This window comes from Pleurodeles waltl, chromosome 10 (assembly GCF_031143425.1).
Source record: "Pleurodeles waltl isolate 20211129_DDA chromosome 10, aPleWal1.hap1.20221129, whole genome shotgun sequence".
In the NCBI taxonomy this organism is placed as follows: Eukaryota; Metazoa; Chordata; class Amphibia; order Caudata; family Salamandridae; genus Pleurodeles; species Pleurodeles waltl.
In genome coordinates this window covers 23707938-23723950 of record NC_090449.1, presented here as the reverse complement: position 1 = coordinate 23723950, position 16013 = coordinate 23707938, and the positions used below count along the sequence as shown (strand labels likewise).

General features: G+C 53.9%; 1 protein-coding gene across 1 annotated transcript in view; it reads right to left on the bottom strand.

Annotated features, from left to right (window-relative positions):
- PLXNA3 (plexin A3) overlaps window positions 1-16013 on the bottom strand; it is a 460104-nt gene that overhangs the window by 78058 nt on the left and 366033 nt on the right. Inside the window, exons 16-20 of the mRNA XM_069209502.1 lie at window positions 15717-15887; window positions 15271-15364; window positions 14367-14609; window positions 13361-13504; window positions 4376-4610 (exon numbers count right to left, since the gene is read on the bottom strand). Coding sequence (XP_069065603.1) covers window positions 4376-4610; window positions 13361-13504; window positions 14367-14609; window positions 15271-15364; window positions 15717-15887 — 887 coding nt within the window. The remainder of the gene's footprint in view (window positions 1-4375; window positions 4611-13360; window positions 13505-14366; window positions 14610-15270; window positions 15365-15716; window positions 15888-16013) is intronic.

Below are 16013 nucleotides of genomic sequence, written 5' to 3'. Positions count from 1 at the left end.
CACCACACAGTGTCACTCCACCTGCAGGCTGCCCCCAGAGAGCTGTGTGTGCCCCTCATGTCCCACCACACAGTGTCACCCCACCTGCAGGCTGCCTCCAGAGAGCTCTGTGTGCCCCTCATGTCCCACCACACAGTGTCACTCCACTTACAAGCTGCTTCCATAGAGCTCTGTGTGCCCCTCATGTCCCACCACACAGTGTCACTCCACTTACAAGCTGCTTCCATAGAGCTCTGTGTACCCCTCATGTCCCACCACACAGTGTCTCTCCACTTACAACCTGCTTCCATAGAGCTCTGTGTGCCCCTCATGTCCCACCACACAGTGTCACTCCACTTACAAGCTGCCTCCAGAGAGCTCTGTGTGCCCCTCATGTCCCACCACACAGTGTCACTCCACTTACAAGCTGCTTTCATAGAGCTGTGTGCTCCTCATGTCCCACCAGTGTCACTACACTTACAAGCTGCTTCCACAGAGCTGTGCCCCTCATGTCCCACCACACAGCGTCAATCCACTTACAAGCTGCTTCCATAGAGCTCTGTGTGCCCCTCATGTCCCACCACACAGTGTCACTCCAGTTACAAGCTGCTTCCATAGAGCTGTGTGCCGCTCATGTCCCACCACACAGTGTCACTCCCCTTACAAGCTGCCTCCAGAGAGCTCTGTGTGCCCCTCATGTCCCACCACACAGTGTCACTCCGCTTACAAGCTGCCTCCATAGAGCTCTGTGTGCCCCTCATGTCCCACCACACAGTGTCACTCCACCTACAAGCTGCTTCCAGAGAGCTGTGTGTGCCCCTCATGTCCCACTAGTGTCACTCCACTTACAAGCTGCTTCCATAGAGCTCTGTGTACCCCTCAGGTCCCACCAGTGTCACTCCACTTACAAGCTGCTTCCATAGAGCTCTGTGTGCCCCTCATGTCCCACCACACAGTGTCACTCCACTTACAAGCTGCCTCCATAGAGCTCTGTGAGCCCCTCATGTCCCACCAGTGTCACTCCACTTACAAGCTGCTTCCATAGAGCTCTGTGTGCCCCTCATGTCCCACCACACAATGTCACTCCACTTACAAGCTGCCTCCAGAGAGCTCTGTGTGCCCCTCATGTCCCACCACACAGTGTCACTCCACTTACAAGCTGCTTCCATAGAGCTGTGTGCCCCTCATGTCCCACCAGTGTCACTTCACTTACAAGCTGCCTCCAGAGAGCTGTGTGCCCCTCATGTCCCACCACACAGTGTCACTCCACTTACAAGCTGCTTCCATAGAGCTCTGTGTGCCCCTCATGTCCCACCACAGTGTCACTCCACCTACAACCTGCTTCCATAGAGCTCTGTGTGCCCCTCATGTCCCACCACACAGTGTCACTCCACTTACAAGCTGCCTCCAGAGAGCTCTGTGTGCCCCTCATGTCCCACCACACAGTGTCACTCCACTTACAAGCTGCTTCCATAGAGCTCTGTGTGCCCCTCATGTCCCACCACACAGTGTCACTCCACCTACAAGCTGATTCCATAGAGCTCTGTGTGCCCCTCATGTCCCACCACAGTGTCACTCCACTTACAAGCTGCCTCCAGAGAGCTCTGTGTGCCCCTCATGTCCCACCAGTGTCACTCCACTTACAAGCTGCTTCCATAGAGCTGTGTGCCCCTCATGTCCCACCACACAGTGTCACTCTACTTACAAGCTGCTTCCATAGAGCTGTGTGCCCCTCATGTCCCACCACACAGTGTCACTCTACTTACAAGCTGCTTCCATAGAGCTCTGTGTGCCTCTGATGTCCCACCACACAGTGTCACTCCACCTGCAGGCTGCCCCCAGAGAGCTGTGTGTGCCCCTCATGTCCCACCACACAGTGTTACCCCACCTGCAGGCTGCCTCCAGAGAGCTCTGTGTGCCCCTCATGTCCCACCACACAGTGTCACTCCACTTACAAGCTGCTTCCATAGAGCTCTGTGTGCCCCTCATGTCCCACCACACAGTGTCACTCCACTTACAAGCTGCTTCCATAGAGCTCTGTGTGCCCCTCATGTCCCACCACAGTGTCACTCCACTTACAAGCTGCTTCCATAGAGCTGTGTGCTCCTCATGTCCCACCACAGTGTCACTCCCCTTACAAGCTGCCTCCAGAGAGCTCTGTGTGCCCCTCATGTCCCACCACACAGTGTCACTCCACTTACAAGCTGCTTCCCAAGAGCTGTGTGCTCCTCATGTCCCACCACACAGTGTCACTCCACTTACAAGCTGCTTCCATAGAGCTCTGGGTGCCTCTGGTGTCCCAACACACAGTGTCACTCCACTTACAAGCTGCCTCCATAGAGCTCTGGGTGCCCCTCATGTGTTGACCAATGCCACTCCAGCCATTTTCACCAGGTCCGCACAGGTCCAAGCCCCCCTCACTCTCCCTATACACTGCTTCAATAGTGCTGTGTGTGCCTCTAGGCCCCACCAAACAATGCCATCCCACCATGGGGAAAGCCGCTCCCCATCCATCCCTTTTGTGCACCCTCCAGATATAAGCACTCACCACCACCTGACAGAGGGCTTGAAGAGGGTACTTTTAAGCAACACCACACACGTTAAAATCAGAAGATGGGAAGGGTAACTGTGAGCTTGCAAATACACCTCGCAGTACTACCGACACCACAGACGGGAGGTGACACGGCTGCTCTGTTCCCACAGTGAGAGCTTCAGTTTGGCAAATGGTGGATTGACTTTTCCTAGGTCACACTGCATTACAAGTTGAATAACTGATCATTTTGCAGTGTGACTCTTTTCTGGATTCAAATGCTGTGCATTATTCCGCCATCTAGTGGTTGGGTCCGGAATTCTCCATGATCTTGCCTTCCTCTTTTAGATGTTTGTTTGTTGCTGGGTGTCTTATCACTATGCACCCTGGATGCTGCTGGGGGGCTGTAGTACTTCATAGGGTGCACTGGAAGCGAGGACCTAGGGTCCTAACCACTACTTAATGTGGGCTAAACGCCAGGGCCACCCATGCTAGTAGCATGACTTGAATTCTAGGGGTTTTATGAACGTCAGCCCACAAAGAGGCCACTGCGGAGGTTATTGGTAAAGCACTTATGTCAAACATACATTATAGAATTGTCTCTAGGGGCGGAAGACAGCTCCCCTCACTTTTTCTATCCCAAAGAAGATGCATTATGAGCTATGCACAACAGAGGTTTGCCCTCTAGGGTGTGAGAAAGTGAGGGCTTCTGGTCAGTAGGACATTTAGCCAAGATGCGTCCTGAATACACCAGAATGTGGGACCACGCATACTAGGATAATCTAGAACAGTTTCACGTTGCAATATGCCGGCTGTGGGGAATGGGGGGTGCTGGGAGCCTCATTTTATATTCTTATGTTCCAGTGGTTTTCAGAGCTGTGAAATTCAAGTCTTCAAGGAGTGGCGCTCCCTAGGGTGACGGGCCCAGCCTTGCGTGTGGCTGCAGGAGGCACACGGTAGATTCTCTCCAGCTTCACCCGGCCCAGGTGCCCAGCAGAACCAGCGTTAATCATACGACAGGGGACAAACCCTTTATTGATGTGTCCTAGAAGCTGTCCAAACATCAGCTGACCTTGTCCCAGCCTCTCCAGTCCTGCCAGCCGGTATCAGGTGTATTACACTCCCAAAGAGTTACTGTCTACATGCTGAGGGGGAAGTGTCAACATCGGCACGACGTGGGCCTCGTGACTGGAGGCCCAGAACCAGAAAAGCCCACTTTAAGAGACAGAATACTGCTCTCCACGGCTCTTCTTTGAGACAGCAACCAAACACAATGACACCAGCCAGTTCTACTCCAAAGAGAATCAAAGAACATGGCAGCACCCATACTGTGGAGCCTGTCCAGCTCACACCCAGGGAATGAATGTGCTAGATAACATAGAAGGCCACAAGTCAACTCCTCCAGATCTCTGCTGGTCTCATCTCGGAACCGGACCACATCTGACCTTCGGGAGGTTTGCCTCACTCCTGGGGAGGGGGGCAAAGGAGGGGCAGTAACAGAGCATCAGCTCCTCTCCCAGGTTCTGTATGAACGAGAGAATGAAACAGTTGATTGCTCCTGCAAGGGTGTATGACGCACACGAGGATGATCCAGGCACCGAGGGTCGTGGATGCCCAACAACAAAAGAGAAAAGAAAGATTGGAGAATTCCGGTCCTAACCAGTAGACAGTGGAATAATGAACAGCATGTGAATCCAGAAAATACTTCAAGCTGCAAAACTGTAATCGGTGAACAGACTGACAGCAATGAGATCACAGGACCCCTGGGTGGTCCTGGGACTGTAGCGCAATGACGTGCCAATATGTAGCGTCACACACAGAGCTGCGCACGGTTACTACGCCCCAGGCCCCCAGCTCACCGCTCACCTTCTTTGCACTCCAAGGCTACACGGGACTCCAAGTTGTCCATCTGCATCTGCAGGCGCTTGAGCGTGCGGTCAGCATCCCTGGTCTTGCGCTTGTAGGCAATAAGCACGGCGATGATGGCGAAGAGCAGCAGGCCGCCGCCGGCTCCAATGCCGATGATGGCGGGCAGCGTCAGGGCGCTGTCGGCGTAGATGTGCAGCGTGCCCGGGGAGTACTCCAGTCCTCCAACCAGGATCTGCGGGGAGGGTGGGGGTACAGAGAAGGTTAATGAGGCTCCATGCAGGCGGAATAAGGCGAGCTTCAATTGCCAGTCTATGACCTTTAAAGGGCTCTACAGACTTTGCAGCCAATGAGGGGACGGCGGCAAGTGTGGGATGGAAGGAGAGCCTGAAGACAGGTCACTGAGGGAACCCCCCCACGCCCCCACCCACCACTAAGGACAAAACTGCTCCTGTCCTCTACTAAATGTGGAAGAACTAAACTTGGAGGAGGCCGCCACTGATGCCCTGTTTAGAGAGGAGAATCACTCCAGCTCTCCACCAGAACCAGCTCAGGAGAGTGTACTAAGGACAACCTTAGTGTGAGGGCTGCAGCCCAAGAAAGACATCATTGCTGCAGTCCTGTTCATGAGAGGAGAGGTCTCACTCCTCTCAGGCATGCACTGCCGCCACCACCACCACCTGGGGAGGACTTCACTCCTCTCAGGCATGCACTGCCGCCACCACCACCTGGGGAGGACTTCACTCCTCTCAGGCATGCACTGCCACCACCACCACCTGGGGAGGACTTCACTCCTCTCAGGCATGCACTGCCACCACCACCTGGGGAGGACTTCACTCCTCTCAGGCATGCACTGCCGCCACCACCACCACCTGGGGAGGACTTCACTCCTCTCAGGCATGCACTGCCACCACCACCACCTGGGGAGGACTTCACTCCTCTCAGGCATGCACTGCCACCACCACCTGGGGAGGACTTCACTCCTCTCAGGCATGCACTGCCACCACCACCACCTGGGGAGGACTTCACTCCTCTCAGGCATGCACTGCCACCACCACCTGGGGAGGACTTCACTCCTCTCAGGCATGCACTGCCACCACCACCACCTGGGGAGGACTTCACTCCTCTCAGGCATGCACTGCCACCACCACCACCTGGGGAGGACTTCACTCCTCTCAGGCATGCACTGCCACCACCACCACCTGGGGAGGACTTCACTCCTCTCAGGCATGCACTGCCACCACCACCTGGGGAGGACTTCACTCCTCTCAGGCATGCACTGCCACCACCACCACCTGGGGAGGACTTCACTCCTCTCAGGCATGCACTGCCACCACCACCTGGGGAGGACTTCACTCCTCTCAGGCATGCACTGCCACCACCACCACCTGGGGAGGACTTCACTCCTCTCAGGCCAGCACTGCCACCACCACCTGGGGAGGACTTCACTCCTCTCAGGGATGCACTGCCACCACCACCTGGAGGACTTCACTCCTCTCAGGCATGCACTGCCACCACCACCACCTGCGGAGGACTTCACTCCTCTCAGGCATGCACTGCCACCACCACCACCTGGGGAGGACTTCACTCCTCTCAGGCATGCACTGCCACCACCACCTGGGGAGGACTTCACTCCTCTCAGGCATGCACTGCCACCACCACCACCACCTGGGGAGGACTTCACTCCTCTCAGGCATGCACTGCCACCACCACCACCTGGGGAGGACTTCACTCTTCTCAGGCATGCACTGCCACCACCACCACTCATCTCAGGCAATCACTGCCACCACCACCTGGGGAGGACTTCACTCCTCTCAGGCATGCACTGCCACCACCACCACCCGGGGAGGACTTCACTCTTCTCAGGCATGCACTGCCACCACCACCACTCATCTCAGGCAATCACTGCCACCACCACCTGGGGAGGACTTCACTCCTCTCAGGCATGCACTGCCACCACCACCTGGGGAGGACTTCACTCCTCTCAGGCAAGCACTGCCACCACCACCTGGGGAGGACTTCACTCCTCTCAGGCAAGCACTGGCACCACCACCTGGGGAGGAATTCACTCCTCTCAGGCAAGCACTGCCACCACCACCTGGGGGAGGAATTCACTCCTCTCAGGCAAGCACTGTCACCACCACCTGGGGAGGAATTCACTCCTCTCAGGCCAGCACTGTCACCACCACCTGGGGAGGACTTCACTCCTCTCAGGCAAAAACTGCCACCACCACCTGGGGAGGACTTCACTCCTCTCAGGCAAGCACTGCCCCTACCACCTGGGGAGGACTTCACTCCTCTCAGGCAACCACTGCCACCACCACCTGGAGGACTTCACTCCTCTCTTGCAAGCACTGCCACCACCACCTGAAGGACAGAACCCTCAGAGGGGACAAGTTCTGCATCTTGAGGGCGCACGCCGGGGCATACGTTGGCGGTATCTAAGGAGTAGCAAGGAGTCTGGTGTTTGACAAGGAAGGAGCCGTAGGCAGAGCCGGTCCATGACTAGCGCTGAAGCCCAAGGTGTGGGTTGTGTATGGCGCCCTCTGCGTGGCCAACCATATGTGGGTAGGTACTGACAGGTAATAGAGGGAAGTCGAGGAGATGGTTTACATGTTTCATGTTGACTCAGGACTTGGCTTGTGGGAACAGAAGGCACTGGACTGCATTTCTACGGCCCAGTAAATGGCCGGTGGCCCCTGCTGGGGTGTCGGGGATGAAGGAGTCTAGTCTCCTGCCAGCACCAAGCAGACCCCCCAGGGTCCTGGCAGAAGGGAGCACGGCAGGGTGTTTGGTGGGGATGCGAAGCTGGGAGGTCTATGGTTTGGGTCTTTGAAGACCAGCGATGAAGAAGTAGGAAGCCACCCAGGGTCATGGTGCAGTAAGTGGGAGAAGGTTTGTGTGTTACCTACACATAGCCTTAGGGCAGAGGAAGAGGTTGGGGGGGTCACCAGTAGATCCAGGAGGAGCGTCGCTTGTCAGACTGGGACACAGACCCCCCTGAAGTGGTGGCAGGTTGTGTAGGTGGCCTGCTTGCCCCCAGAGCCAAGACGAGTGAGGCTCCCGGGACACAGAGGCCAGCAGCCGGATGTCTGACCACAGGGGACGGACTACCAGACCCACAAGGATGTCTGCTGCAGGATTTGGAGCAGGGACGTAGCTTGGGCAATAAGATGTGAGGGCAGGGGAGATTAGGTTTAGGTTCTTCAACGATCAGAGTGACATTTAGGGGCTCATTCTGAGCCCGGCGGGCGGCGGGAGCCGCCCGCCTGGAGGGAGCCGCCAAATGACCGCACCGCGGTCAAAAGACCGCGGCGGCCATTCAGACATTTCCTCTGGGCCGGCGGGCGCTCTCCAAAAGAGCGCCCGCCGGCCCAGAGGAAATGCCCCTGCAACGAGGACGCCGGCTCAGAATTGAGCCGGCGTAGTTGCAGGGGTGCGACGGGTGCAGTTTGCACCCGTCGCGTATTTCAGTGTCTGCATTGCAGACACTGAAATACACAGTGGGGCCCTCTTATGGGGGCCCCTGCAGTACCCATGCCATTGCTGCGGGGCCCCCAGGGGCCCCGCAGCACCCCCTACCGCCATCCTGTTCCTGGCGGGAGACCCGCCAGGAACAGGATGGCGGTAGGGGGTGTCAGAATCCCCATGGCGGCGGAGCGCGCTCCGCCGCCATGGAGGATTCCCCCGAGCAGCGGGAAGTCGGCGGCCGCTTCTGACGGTCAGAATGCTCGTGGGAGCACCGCCAGCCTGTTGGCGGTGCTCCCGTGGTCGGTGGCCCTGGCGGCCACCGGCCGCCAGGGTCAGAATGACCCCCTTAATGTTAAAATACATTACACGACAAGCAGGGCGCATGGGGAGATTTAAGGGGCAGTGGAAGGGAGAGGGGTGCACACTGGTAGGGTACTGAGTGAGGGAACACACGATATTTTGTAAAAAAAAAAAAAAAAAAACATGTGCAAGACTTTGAAAACAGAGAGGGAGTGGGTGAGCTTTTGTCTGTGGGTGTGTCAAAATTCTTGGTGAAATCTGACAGACATCAAAATACCCGACTGAAAGCACCTGTACCCAACTATTTATCCGATAATACACTTATTAGGTGGGTGTAACACCCCCCTGAGGATATGCCCCCGATAGGAAGTGGACGAGAGACGTGCGACCCGCCCCGACCAAGCCTTGTGTGCTTTGCTCTATAAAGGATCGGTCGTGTCAGCGGACCTCTGGGTACCTCACCAGGCGGCCATAGCGCCCAGAAGACCAGACTCGTCTCGTGAAGCTGACCAGTTGTGTAACTAGTCAGACATTGACTGACTGGAACCTACTGGATTCTTTGTTGTAACTGGAAAGTGAGTGACAGGCGGGGGCACGTGTGGCCGGCGCGGTCCAGGGTGCCCGGCGAGGTGTATAAGGGAAAAGAGGGAGTTGGAGGATGCATAGTCACTCACCAGTGACGTCAGCAGAAGACAGCAGTCAGAGTGTGCAGTCAGGCCCTCCTCCATCTTTATAGGTTGGGGGTTCTCTGTGGGGGGATGACGCTGACGTCAGGAGGTAAGGGTTTTGAGGGTTTTTGTGGTGTTGGGGTGACCCGAAGGGACGGGTGTGTGTGTGTTAAGTGGTTGTACACTGTTTCTTCTTGTCTCCACCTCTGTAGCCGAAGGACATGTTTTTGATGGATGCATAAAGTCTGGGGGAGGGGAGGATCTGGTCCCTCTCTGTGCCTCTTCTCTCTGCCATTTGCACAATGGATAACGTCTATATGGGGGGCGGGGCGGAGCCTAAGTGTGTTGGGGGGTGTTAGAGGTCCCGGCCCTCCCTCCAGCCCCTGTTACCAGGGGTGTTTCTTCCCTCTGCCTCCGCGGACATGTTTTTGCCGGATGCTGCGAGATGAACACATCAACAACAGCCGAGCCGGAGGAGAGCGGTCTCCATGGCAACGCATCACCTGGGGTGTGGGGGCTTCACCAGTGCCCCCTGAAGAGCCGGAGAATGGCGGCGAACTCTCCTCCTCGGAGGGGGCAGGGAGGTGTACACGTGCGCGCGCTCCCGCGGCTGGGAGACAGATGTATTTACATGTATGAGACATGCATGCGCACGGGCACTGCGTGCGTGTACCTCGTGAGGGGATGCATGGGACATGAGATGCAGGGTGACGTGCATCGGTGCACGTGCGCGCGCTCCCGCGGATGGGAGACACGTGTCTCATACATGTCAATGCATTAGTCGGACGTGTGCGCACGGGCACTGTGTGTACCGTGTGAGAGGCTCCGCGGGACATGGGATGCAGGGGAAGGGTCTGCTGGGAGATGTGCATATGCGCGCGCTCCCGAGGCTGAGACACAGATGTATTTACATGTATGAGCCATGTATCCGTCGGAGCTGTGCGCACGGGCAATGCGTGCTTCGATACGCGCGCTCCCGAAACTGGCAGACACGTCTCATACATGTAAAAGCATCAGACAGACGTGTGCGCACGGGCACTGGGTATGCTGTGAGGGGATGCATGGCTGATGTCCTTTTTTTGGGGGGGCGGAGGAAGGTGTTGGTGCGCGCGCCCCCGCGGCCGGGCGGTGTATTTACATGTATGACACATTAGTCGGGTCGGGGCGCGCGGGCACTGGGTATGCTGTGAGGGGATGCATGGCTGATGTCCTTTTTTGGCGGGGGGCGGAGGAAGGTGTTGGTGCGCGCGCCCCCGCGGCCGGGCGGTGTATTTACATGTATGACACATTAGTCGGATCGGGGCGCGCGGGCTCTGTGGGGGTACCCTGTGACCATGCGCGTGAGGGGCTGCTTGGGATGCTGGGATGACGGGCTGTCGCTTTTCTGAGAGAACAATACTGGCCATTTCTTCGTCTTCTGAGATTCGGCGAAGTCCAGGAAATGGTACTTACACAGAAATCTTATAAATTCCCCTGGATTAATTTTAATGCGGCAAATCTGTCAGGATCCTTCAGGAAATATTTACACAGCTACAGAATAGTTTTAGCGATTTCTTCTTTAATTTGCTGTTTAAACTATAAATGAGAGAAATGCCGGCTTTACATGGTTTTTCCTAATCGTTTAACCGGTGATGAAGCAAACATACTGCTCATACCAGTAAAGTAATGGCCAGGTGGCAAGTGTTTTTAACTGAGTTTATTTTTTTTGCAGTTTTATGTAGCGCCAACTCCACTGAAGGTATTGGAGCGCTGCACATGAGCACCAGTTTCATTGCAGTTTATTAAATTGCTTAATTTGGAGAAAAAAAACAAGTGACAGACCCTTGTCAGGAGCCCACTCCAGCTTACCCCACCCATGGTCCCTGCCTGCGCTGCCAATATCAACAAGCACCGCACTCCAAGTGAGACAATTCAGACTACTGGAGGCCCTCAAAGTAGTAAGAATGGATGGGGTGGCAGGGGAATGTCATATTTAACATATATGAAATTAATAATAAAATATTGTTCTGCTTATCTCTAAATTAGACAGACAGCACCACCATGTGGCAGACTGTTCTAAGTGCGGATGTTGACAATTAGGTGCCAGTGCCAAGCGCTACAAACCACTGGCTCAAATTAAGCACTGCTGCGATGCAAGGGCTGTGTGAGTGAACAAAGAGCGGTTTGGAATGTGTTTGCAAGGTGTTTGTGGGTGTGTTGGTTGCCCAGAGAGAGTCTGGAAATGCAATACGGAAATAGCATTTACAAACGCAAATGCAATACGGAAATAGCATTTACAAATGCTTTCTGGCCTCTGCAGTTGGCTTTGATGACAGACGTCACATGTCTTACATAACTGGTAGCCTTTGCAGACAGCCACAAGCTCGCGCTGCGTCACGCAACATGCTGGCCATTTTGGAAATATAGAAAACATGTTTATTGGTTTTCTATACTTTACCCATGGCCAGTCACTTCTATGAGCTTTGCAGTACAAAAGAATGCAGCGATGGCCAAGCCAACACCACAGCCAGCATGGAGCTGGACAGAGGTGGCGCTGAGTGGGTGCCAATATTTAATAAAGAGCCGAACACAATGAGGTGGGCACAGGAGCAACGGTTGAATGGGGAAGTGGTGATGGGAGAGCAGCTAAAAGCTGCCAATGAGTGACAGCAACGAGCAAGGAGAGGCAGGGGAGAAACAGAGGGAGACGTTAGACAAAAAAAGCCAAGGAGGACGTACAGGGATGGGGAAAGCAACACAGACAGCTGAGAGGGCGGCATGAGAAGGGGGAAGCAGCACAGAGTAGATAGGAGGAGAGAGCTTTAAAACGCATGGGCCCATATGGAGTGTTAAAGTAAATGCACATCCCTGGATGTAGGCAGTGGAAGGATTCATGGTACACACTTTAAAGGATGGCGAAGAAGCTATGCTCCAGGGGAGGAACAAACACAAGAAGAGGAAGAAAAACCATCCAACAAGAAACAAGCAAATGAGACTAACAAGAAAGCCAACCAATGAACTGTGATGGACTGACCCAAATTCTCATTGTAAGTATTAGTATTTTCCATCATAGGTCCCTCAACAACATACAGTTAAAAGCACTGAAACAGCAGTGCTAGAGTACAGGTGAAACCACAGGCCATGAGATGACACTGCTAGGATATGGACTGGACACAGACCATGAGATGGTTGGTGGAGGAGAGCCCAAACACAGGCCATGAGATGGCAGCACCGAAGGAGAGACGAACCAGGACATGAGATGACCATGTAAAGCTATACATGAGACACAGAACATAAGAGGACCATACTAAGCTATGCATGAGACAAAGGCCATGAGATGACCAAGCTAAGCTACACAGGACATGAGATGACCATGCTAAGCTATACATGAGACACAGGACATGAGGTGACGATGCTAAGCTATACATGAGACAGGACATGAGGTGACGATGCTAAGCTATACATGAGACACAGGACATGAGGTGACCATGCTAAGCTATACATGAGACGCAGGATATGAGGTGACCATGCTAAGCTATACATGAGACGCAGGATATGAGGTGACCATGCTGAGCTATACATGAGACAGGACATGCGATGACCATGCTAAGCTATACATGAGACACAGGACATGCGATGACCATGCTAAGCTATACATGAGACACAGGACATGCGATGACCATGCTAAGCTATACATGACACAGGACAAAAGATAACCATGCTAGGCTATAGATCAGACATAGGACATGAGATGACCATGCTAAGCTATACATGAGACACAGGACATGAGATGACCATTGAAAGCTATACATGAGACACAGGACATGCAATGACCATGCTAAGCTATACATGAGATACAGGACATAAATTATATATGAGACACAGGACATGAGATGACCATGCGAAGCTATACATGAGACACAGGACATGCAATGACCATGCTAAGCTATATATGAGACACAGGACATAAATTATACATGAGACACAGGACATGAGATGACCATGCACAGCTATACATGAAACACAGGGCATCAGATGACCATGCTAAGCTACACACGAGACAGGACATGAGATGACCATGCTGAGCTATATACATGAGACACAGAAGATGAGATGACCATGCTAAGCTACACAGGAGATGAGATGACCATGCTAAGCTACACAGGACATGAGATGACCATGCTAAGCTATACATCAGACACAGGCCTGGAGTTAAGAGCTTCTAGAGATGTTAGACCTTTCGGTGAGAGGACTGCGCTAGAGTACAGACCAGACAGGTCGGAAGATGACAGCTCTAGGGTACAGACCAGATGCGAAATATGAGACGGGCACCGCAAAAAAAAAAAAAAACAGACTCCAGCCATGACCTGCTGACTCTAGAGGGGAGACCACAGAGACAATGCTCGGGCATAGCCCGGACCCAGGCTTTGAGTTGCAAGTGCTAAAGAGAAGACAGATTGTGGCGCTATACAGAGGCACATGTAAGTGGACAGGCCCTTGTGACCAGGGACAAACCATTAGAACATTGAACTAGGAAGATATTTTCACATTTGCTGGCGAGACCTACCGTGACCCGTTGCCGCCCGGTCTGCATGGGCGAATCGCAGAGGAGTTGGATGTCGGAGACTGTCAGCGAGCAGGGCTTGTCCCCAATCAGCACTGTGTAGTTGAGCTTTGCATTACCAGGTGCCGCCGGGATAAGGTTCTTTCCCTGGAGGAGAGGCAGGAATGGTCAGTTCAGCGAGTGTCCGTGCTAATGCACGTCACTCCATTGCCACGAAGGAGATGGAGCGACGCCAGGGACATCTCACTCATTACCAGACACCCAGACATGAAAGCACACTCCGGCTGTCGCAAGATGAGCTTCCATCTCTTATTTGGTTATTTATTTGCAGCCGTACATCCCTCATATCTATTTTCTTTTAATCAAATCTATTTGGGGTGAATCAGGCCGTCACTGTAATTCAGCCCCCACCACCTCGCGCCTTCGTCTGCCGGCTGATGGACAGCTCCAGAGGCAGACACTGATGACACATGATTAGTCTAGGGCATCTCATTCATCTCCCACACTAGCAGCATCTGTCACGCAGCCATCACGGCTGCAAGGCGGAAAGCTAGGGTGGGGGTGGAAAGCAGCAGCCGGCATCAGGCCCCCAGGTATGGGAGCACTCCTGGTGATGTCTATAGAGCTGCTACTCACTGACATGAGCAGGCAGGCCTGGGACATCCGCGACGGGCAAGCATCGCTCTGTGGCTGGTTTATATCTCGCCGGTATGTATACTGTCGCGCAATGTCTGATTTTGATGTGGGTGGAACTTAAGTTTGGCCACAGCAGAGACTACTCTGTCAACGTCCTTAGCTGAATTACCATGACCGCCTGAGAGTCAGGATGGGCAGGCATATAGCCATTTTTTCACTGCCCGTCGCCGCCAGCCAAACCCTGGCATTAGGGGACAGTAAGAAAGGAATAATGCCCTCTCCCCACAGATCCCCCTGTACTCTAGGATACCAGCGTGTGGACCTCTTGCTGCCCCTAGGTGTGGAGAAGCCTCTGACAACAGCAGGTTCCTACCTTTAAGATGATGTGGGAGCCCGGCTTCAGTTCCATCACCCCTGACGGGCCAAAGGACTCGAACGAAGGATCCGGGTAGTAGGTGAAAGTTGTCCCGTTGAGCACCAGCAGAGAACGCACATTGTCCAGGATGAAGCCGAACTCGTTGGGTGGCACCCCATCCTCCGGGACAATGCTCTTCTTCCCGTACACAATGCCCGGAGCCTTGCATACCATGGTTGTGTCGTTCAGGATCTCACAGGTCTGTGGAGAAGGGGGAGTAATGATGGAAGAATAAAACATCTATCAGAAACAGTATGCTTACAAGGATAAAGAACTCTGTAGGCCACAGGATTCGATCCTACATCTACAGGCACCACCGTCCAGCAGGCGGTCACTGCTGCGCGTCTGAGCCGACCAGGAGATCCAATGTCCACCCAACTTGTCTAGACACACACAACTCAATTACCCAGAGTATCTCTTTTACACATATCCTACTCACACACATGCATTGAAAGACAGACGTGCAACGGACAGAAACCTCAGAGCCTCGCAGAGAGAAGTGGTGCATGCGTAAGGCCAATTTACTGCTGGGTGGTAATGGCAAACCCGCCAATTTCTGGGGGACATGATGGTCTGGTGAAAAGACTGGCCAGGATTTTCTCCATCTTGGGGATAGGAAGGTGAGAAAGTCCCACTTGAGGAATCCCCTGTAGATTTAGCACATTCTGTGGAAACTGGACCATGTACTGACTGTGCCCATTACTAATGGGCTCCTAGCTGGGCCGGGACCATCTTACAATAGGAAATGCAACATCAGTTCTTCCTAGGAGGCTCCATCAGGGCAGTGGTTGAGGATGCTAACAAAAAAAAAATAACACGGTTTGGTGTGTGGTGGAATAGAAGTGGAGTAAAGATGACTCACGTTGATGTTCTCAACCCCGGCGAACTTGGCTCTCACCCTGGGCTCCTGGATGGTGAGTAGGTTGGTACCAGTCACAGTGATCAAGGTGCTGCCGCTGAGGAGCGAGAAAACAAAGAGGGTGAACGTCACCGCATGGAGGGTCATCTGGGTAAGAAGGAAGCGGCCGGAAATGGAAGGACAGAGGCAATACTGGCTTGGACACCGTCAGACATTGGGCCCTCAGGAGCAATTCTCCCTGATTCAAGATCAGGTTCTTCTGTTAATGAAGAGCCTCTACTGAGAGACAACTCCTGGAAGGGGCTATGGACACCAAAGAGGGTATCTCAAGCGAGACTCCTCCGTGGAGGGCTTCTCCTCTGCAAGCTCAAGGCACATTGCCCGGGCTCTCCCACGTAGGGTCCCCACCCTCAGGAACCCACACCCTGGCTGCACCTGATGGTTCTTACTTAAAGATGCTCCACTCGGGCTCTATCCTGGAGATGGAGGGGTCCTCGGAGTATGTGTAGGCGACGTCTGGGTTGGAGATGTTGGCTCGGTCTATGCTGAGGGTGATGGGGGCCTGACTGGGACCCAGAGATGACGGAGGCGTAATGCAGACAATCTCTCGGAGACTTCGCCTACAGGAAGGAAGCAGAATAAAGTTATCACAGATGGACTCACTGACATTTCTACAACAACGTAAAGAGAGGAGGCCAGGTCGCTGTGCAAACAATGACCTGTCAAAGACAGGGAATGGATGGAAC